The 7,226-nt window shown below is 45.8% G+C and overlaps 1 protein-coding gene across 4 annotated transcripts; it reads left to right on the top strand.

The window, feature by feature from the left end:
- The first annotated feature begins 155 nt into the window (after nucleotides 1–155).
- On the top strand, nucleotides 156–6,989 carry gtse1 (G-2 and S-phase expressed 1). 4 transcript variants are annotated; one of them, XM_054776707.1, is made up of 12 exons: nucleotides 156–502; nucleotides 701–781; nucleotides 865–922; nucleotides 1,225–1,849; nucleotides 1,924–2,085; nucleotides 2,259–2,391; nucleotides 2,467–2,838; nucleotides 2,918–2,987; nucleotides 3,783–3,992; nucleotides 4,086–4,275; nucleotides 4,582–4,698; nucleotides 6,740–6,989. In XM_054776707.1, the coding sequence occupies exons 1-12, from the start codon at nucleotides 457–459 to the stop codon at nucleotides 6,824–6,826; spliced, it is 2,151 nt and encodes a 716-aa protein (XP_054632682.1). In that variant the 5' UTR covers nucleotides 156–456; the 3' UTR covers nucleotides 6,827–6,989. The 4 variants fall into 4 exon arrangements, with proteins under 4 accessions (XP_054632682.1, XP_054632683.1, XP_054632685.1 ...); XM_054776708.1 differs by having other exon boundaries at nucleotides 2,259–2,367; XM_054776710.1 differs by having other exon boundaries at nucleotides 721–781.
- Nucleotides 6,990–7,226: the final 237 nt, after the last annotated feature.

The raw sequence follows: 7,226 nt of genomic DNA on the forward strand, positions 1-7,226 counted from the left end.
TTGTCTAAAGTAACTTTTCATAAATTATATTTAAAGTAATAATAAAATGTTACCATTAAAACGACAAGGGTGTGATATGTTGATATGCAAAATATTACTGAAGTAATTGCCAGAAGCCTCAACTAGGCCTCTATTGCTAACTAGTGGATTAAATCACTACGTTTCATACTTTGCCCTCGTTTCTGTGTGAAAATTAATTTTACATGTATTTAAGATAATCCTTTTAAAAAATGTAATTAACATATTAATGCGTAAAATAGCAAATATATGTTGAATACCTTTAATTATTTGACTTTAGTCTTAGATAACTAACGTACAAACCAATATTGACTACATTACCTACAATTCTACTGACTCTGACGTTACTCATTTCTGACCAATGACCGAGCGCGCTCGTACCGTGACGAGCAGCGCAGCAGATTTGAATTTTGTGTGTTGTTGTGTCAAGACATTTGAATGCGGAGCCGAAAAGACGATTTGACTGCAGTTGTCGAAAGAAGAGGTTTGTGTTTTCAGAATTCATTAAACTCCACTTGATTCCAGAAATCATAGTTCTACATCAGCTTTGTTCTCTAGAAGGCTGTAAGCTATCATGCTAGCACTAGCAACAGGGCATCGCCTAGCTTAGTTTGCACAGCACAACTGTTCATATTTCCTTTAAGTTGAGGTGAATTGTTAAGTTTTTTAAAGTCCTGCCAAGTTTATAGTTTAATCCTTCAGGTTGGAGCCTTCGTCCTTCAAAGGAGAAGTTGCAGAGAGATGGACCGTCGAGCGAACACCGGTCAGCCATTGTTGACATTAATATCATCATCATTACTAGTTTAAACAGTATCTTTTTTTATTTGGTTTTTTGTGTCTCCATAGATGTGATTTCTCTGCTCGATGAGAAGTTTGATTTTGATGTTTCTCTGTCACCTGAAAGGTAGGAAGCTTCACAGGATAGTCCAGACCTGAACGCCGTTCTAGAAGAGTCTTTAGACAACAGTCCAACATAGGTCTTGATGAAAACTAGTCTTCTAATATTACATAAGCATATGTCACATACAGGTATATGCTGATGACGTCTATTTGACAGACCACAATAGTGTAATACATAGTGTTTCTCTACCACGTGACATTGCCACCTACTGCCCTGGCATGGACATTACACTTTTTTCACTCCTTTTCCCTCGTCAAACAAGCCACATAAAACATGGGTTTCCTAATTGTTTTCTGTCCGTGCAGCTCCAGAGGTGAAGATGAGGATGATGTGTTTCTGGAACCATCGAGCCAAGGGGTCGAGGGTGCGCCTGTTAATTTGGTCTCCCGCCTCGAGGAAGTCACTGTTAGCGTGCGGACGAGCTGGAGTCCGCTCTCTGGAGACCAGCTGGACGCAGTGTGCCAAGAAGCTCACAGATTGGCTGACCAACTTCAGAGCAGCAAGCTCCAGAAGCCCACTGGCGTGGACAAAGTTGTCACTTCCACAGACGGGGAGCACTTCATCCAGGGCACTGAGGCCAAACTGGGCGTGCTCGCTCAGCACCTCAGCATGTGCAGCCCAGTCAAGCGTCAGACCTTCCTGGTGCAGGACAGTCCCATGAAGGACCTGCCCCCCGCCATCCAGCGCCGCCTGCAGAGAGGGAGCAGCACCGCTTCCTCGGGCCGCCCGGCACACTCAACCACCCCGTCCACTCGCCTCTCCACCAGACTCAGCACCTGCAGCCCGGCCAGCGCTGCCAAGACCAGGACGGCGCTCCGAGGCAAAGCCATGCTGGGCGCTGTTCTGCCCAGCAAACTGGCCGCACCCAAGACCTCCTGTTCAGCCAGCAAGAGTGCAGCAGAGAGAAGCCAAATACAACCAATCAGCAAAGTTTGTTCTTCGACCTTTTTCTTTAAGACCTTAACGACTCATGTGATGATGTCACATTTCTTTTTTATGTATAGATGGCACCTGCTCGAAAACTGAGCCCAAGTCCTGGTCCTACTTATAGGGCGCAGTCGTGTGAGGATCTGCAGTCAGATTCGGCAAGCGTTGCCTCTGATGTCAGCGACTCCTCACTCAACTCCAGCATTGTAGGAAAGCGAACACTAGCCCTGCCCACAAAGGTACTACACAAACAAGGAGCCATCACGATTACTGACAGTGTCTGACAAAAGCTATTCTATCTTGTCAAGTGACAATTCTGTACAAAGTAAACTTGGATATACTTTAGAGTCTAAGAGTGCTGTACTTACTTTTGTGAGATTCCGTATGTCAAATGTTTGTTTTCTGTCTGAAGGTCGTGAGAAACCAGTCAGGCTTGAAGGCTCCGCCTCTTCAGAACAGGAGGGTGACAGAAAAAAGTAACACGTCCTCGTCCTCATCGTCTGTGTCCAGCTTCAACTCCAGTACGTCCCTGTCGCCGGCCAAAGGTGCAGGAATTACTAACTTTTGTTAGCACATAGGTGCTACTGGCTAACTCCTCGCTCTGGCAACCCTCCTTTCAGGTAAGCTGAACTCCTCTTTGAACCGCAATCTCAGCACCTCCACCGGCAACGTCAGCCGGCCTGTCAATCAAGCCAAGCGCCGCTCGGGCCTCGGTGTCGCAGCGGATCCTTCTTCTTCCACCACGAGCCGCCGCACGTTGTCCAGCCAGGCCAGGAGGACATCTGAGGCGGAGCACGTCAAGGCAGCTAGGTCCACGCCTCAAAGGAAGGCTGAGACCACGGCTCCCCAGCCATTGTCTTCCATGAGAACGTTGGAGAAGACCAAGTCTGTCCCCACTGTCCCGGCCGCCTCAGCTCGGATTCAAAGTAGACCCAAGGAGAAACCCAAACCTCAAGCTTCGGCCCCGCCCACACCCAGCAGAGGACCGAGAGGTGGGGAAAACATCCAATAAAAGTGACTTCCTGGATAGAGTCACGAAGTACTGATAGTCCTGTGCTTGTGTTGTTGAAGGTGTTTCGTCTCCAGATGTCTCAAAGGTGCTGAAACCAAAGAGGCTCATTTCAGTGGCCAGTATGGACAGGTGAGACATGACACTGTTGATATCTTTGATGCATTCCACAAAACATGGTAGGTGGTAGGCCAGGGTGATAAACCGGAAATTTATTGTTCCCGAAATTTACCACAATAACCAACGTCATTTTGCCCATGTCGGTAGATTCGGTGTTTTAATAAAAAAGAAAAGTCGTTTTGACTGTGTGTGCTGGTATGCTATGTTCATACCCCTTTAAGACGAGGTACAGCGTGTGTAGTCACGTGACTCCACCCATCCAGCCTGAACAAGAAGGGAAACAGACGAGGGAACGGCTGATGGTCCAAATAAAAAAGCGGCTGTACAGTGCCAGCATTTCACTCGCGTATGCGCCTAGAAATAGACTGTAAGATTAGAAAAAATAAAAAGGGAGCACACGTGCGACTATGTTTTTCAAACCCTTCATTCGCATTTTGCTCCTGAAATATGTTCATACAAAGTGAATCAAAGTAGAGGAACATTTTGGCTGTCTGTATATAAATCCACAAGTCTAAACTTTTCTTGATTCACATCGGCAACTTGCATTGACGTGCGATGACATCTCAGCCGTACGCGCTGCACTCGCTGACGTAGCTAACTAGCTATGGATACTGGAGCGCTGCGGGAAAGAAGACTGCCTCTGTGACGTACTATACTGCTTTCGCACTCATGCACTAAAAACACTTTTTTCCCGTTTGTATGCATCATAATGCCACTACATGTTAGCACTGTTAAAATGTCCTCAAAGTTGGCCTTTATCTTGGCCACATCTTATGTTATCATTACTCTGCATCTTCCTCTTTTTAGTCTTCCTGAAAAGGCGTTCGCAGGCCCCCTCACTCCCCCTGCTGGAGGTAGCGGGTCACCACAGTTGAAGCAGCAGCGTCCCTCCGCCCTCCCGACTCCCCTGAAACGCAGGATGTCCGCCATCGCCATGGTGACACCCACCAACCATGGTAGAATCACAAGAACGCCGGCCGCCTCCAACTCGGGCTACACCTCCAGGAGCAGCGGCAGGTGAGAGTCAGGGAGCTAAGAGGCATGTTGCACTGACTTGGGGGTGGGGTTGTGAGTTAAAACAACACATGCTTTTTTTGTGTGTGTGTGTAGTGCCGCCCACACTGATTCTATCAGGGCGGACCCTGTTGACATCCAGTGCTTCTCTCTGGAGGAGGAGGAGCCTCCTGCTGACCCACTTGCCACAGACCCACGCGCCAACCAGACTGAGGTGTCGGCTCATAGCCAATCAGAGCTCAGCAAAGAGCTGATCGAGCTGGAGACCCACAAACTGATACCAGAGGTCAGAGGTCTAATGCACATGTGTCAAACTTGTGCCCTGGAGGGCCGAGACGCTGCAGGTTTTCTCTCCAACCAGTTTCTGCAGCAGGTGATTTAATTGATGAGCTCCTTCCCTCAAATTGAAGGAGGTGTTGATCATTAAAATCACCTGTTTTAGTGACCGGCTGGAAAGAAAACCTGCAGTGTCTCGACCCTCCATGGCACGAGATTGACACCCCTGGTCTAATGTAACCTTAATGACCGACCACACTCCCTTCCATGCCTTCTTTGTCCACCTGACCACCTTTCTGACTTCGCACCCCTTCAGGTTCTCCTCCTAGACCTTCCTGCGCCAACTCTGCAGCCTCACGAGAAACTGCTCATCGACCTGAGCAACACCCCCGACCTCATCAGGACCGGCGGCAAGTGCAGCACCTCCACGCAGGTACAGTACTACTTCCTGCTTTGCTAAGCTATGCTTTCATGCTTGCTAAGTTACATGTACGCCCAAATTAAGGCAAAGGAAAACAAGTGGAACCTCTAAATCAGAATGAGTGCATTAGAATTTGAAAATAGCAGGTTAACTTATTTTTACACTTGTATGACAATTATTTCATGTTATTTAAAGGGATAGTTCAGATTTTTTTACATTAAGTTGTATGACATCTCCATCAGCAGTGTAGTACATCAACAGTGACTTACCCTCCATTTGGTCCTGTGAGCCCAGTTCTGGTCAGATTTTGGTGACCGTGACCCTAGCTGTAACCGTAGTTCCGGTTAGTTGTTGGGGCCACTCAAGTAAAGAGTTTGGCTTCTCAGAACAATCAATATGCATTCAAAAGAGTAATACGTTTGCGTCACAAAAATACCTCCTTAAAAAAAAAATCAGATTTCCAAATCACCCTGCGTTACTTTCTCTCCATTCGTATCAACATAACTACAGTACGTTCCTCTTCACCGAAATCCCACCAGAACTGGGCTCACGGGACCAACTGGGGGGTAAGTCACTGTTGATGTACTACACTGCTGATGGGGATGTCATACAACTTCATGTCCAAAAACGAACTTCTTTTTAAACTTGTATGACTGTTACACTGTTAGTTGAAACATTTCCTGTACAGTTAATAAAGGGTGTAGGATGGCTTCAGTTTGACCAGATGAATTGACTTTAAATGAGTTCCGATGAGGAAAAGGTTTTTGTAATACAGTAATCCCTCGTTTATTGCGGTTAATTGGTTCCAGACCCGACTTCGCTCTCTTTTCTTCCCCGCTCAGCTTCTAAAACCTGTAGCTCATCCTCTGTATATTGAGGCTCAAAAAGATATGGTTCTGGCTCCTCATTTGTCCACAAATTGACGGCGGTGGCTGTCAAAAAGTCTGCCATGATTAGTGGTAGCAAACAGACATGCCTTCTATGCTGCTGTTGTTGACGGAAGCAGCGTTAGTTGCTATGGGCTCTGTGAAGGCAATGCGCCCAGGAAAGAAGTTGCACTAGTGCTTAAAATGACCAAGATAGAAAAATTCACAGTACTGTACGTATTGCATGCATGAATGCGCCTGTTACTGCATGGTCACAGCATGTATATGAAACAATAAAATGTGTGTCCCATTACATGCATTGTTAGCTCCCTCATGCAAGCTGTTTTTTTTCTCAGAAAAGGGAAAAGCATGTGTAACACATAAGGGTTGTGGATGATGGGCAAAATAAAAATAAAAAATTAGTTTTCCTTTTATCGGCTTATACTGTGTTTGTATTTTAGTTCATTTAACATTTTTTATGCTTAATTGTTTAATTTCCAAAAAAAAAACTGTACAATTTGCTGAAATATGCATATTTTCAGACTAATAGTAGGCCGTAGTCAACCATGAAACATCCACCCATCAATCTTCTATGCCGCTTATCCTCATTAGGGTCGCGGGTATGCTGGAGCCTATCCCAGCTGACCTTGGGCAAGAGGTGGGGTACACCCTGGACTGGTCGCCAGCCAATTGCAGGGCACATATAGACAAACAACCATTCACACTCACATTCATACTTATGGACGAGTCACCAATTAACCTAACATGCATGTTTTTGGAATGTGGGGGGAAACCGGAGTACCCGGAGAAAACCCCCGCGTGCACGGGGAGAACATGCAAACTCCACACAAAGGAGATTCAAACCCAGATCTTCCCGATCTCCTGCCTGTGAAGCTCTGCGGCCAACATGCTAACCCCAAGGCCCCAACCATGAAACAATGATCATTTATTAATTCATTGTTTGAAAAAGTGCAACAGTGAGAGAGCCATGCATGAAGCGCAATGTAGCGAGGCACGACTGTACAAACAAATTGGAAATGTAGCAGCATCCAAGAATGAGAGATTCTACTTCATGTCAAATTTCAATATTCCTGACCTTTTATTTCCTTGCTCACATGTCCAAATGTCCACAAACTGTGTCTGCTTTCGGGTTCTTTGGACTTAAAACTGTTCTTTGCTTCCAGCAGTTGATCGATTTGAGCTCCCCGCTCATCAAGTGGAGTCCGGAAGACAAGAAGGAGAATAACGCCCCCCTCATCAACCTGTCCTTCTGAACTGGACATCCCTTAACCCCCTGACCCCTGAGGACTTGGACCAGGACTCTAATGGCCTCACTGACAGTGAAGTGTTTTATGTTAAATCTGTTTGTTTGATGAAAACATGGAATGGTTCCTGACTTGATTTGTCTTTTTTTTATCATCTGTTGCTGCTCTTATTAATAATTCATATCGAAATAAACATGTTTTGATTGCCTTGGTGTCCTCTAAATGAGCAAACCTGCAAAGTAGAGAGAAAAGACTACTGCTGTAGTCCATATCAGGACAGCTTCAAAGTCCTCTGTGCACATTAAATATTTCCTTGGTGTGTCCATGTCTTTGCATGAAATAACAATATGAATGGGAGAATGGACTACATGCCTTAATTGGGCAATTGTATGCTTCCACGCCTGTGAAT

Source organism: Dunckerocampus dactyliophorus, chromosome 5, assembly GCF_027744805.1.
Source record: "Dunckerocampus dactyliophorus isolate RoL2022-P2 chromosome 5, RoL_Ddac_1.1, whole genome shotgun sequence".
Classification (NCBI taxonomy): domain Eukaryota; kingdom Metazoa; phylum Chordata; class Actinopteri; order Syngnathiformes; family Syngnathidae; genus Dunckerocampus; species Dunckerocampus dactyliophorus.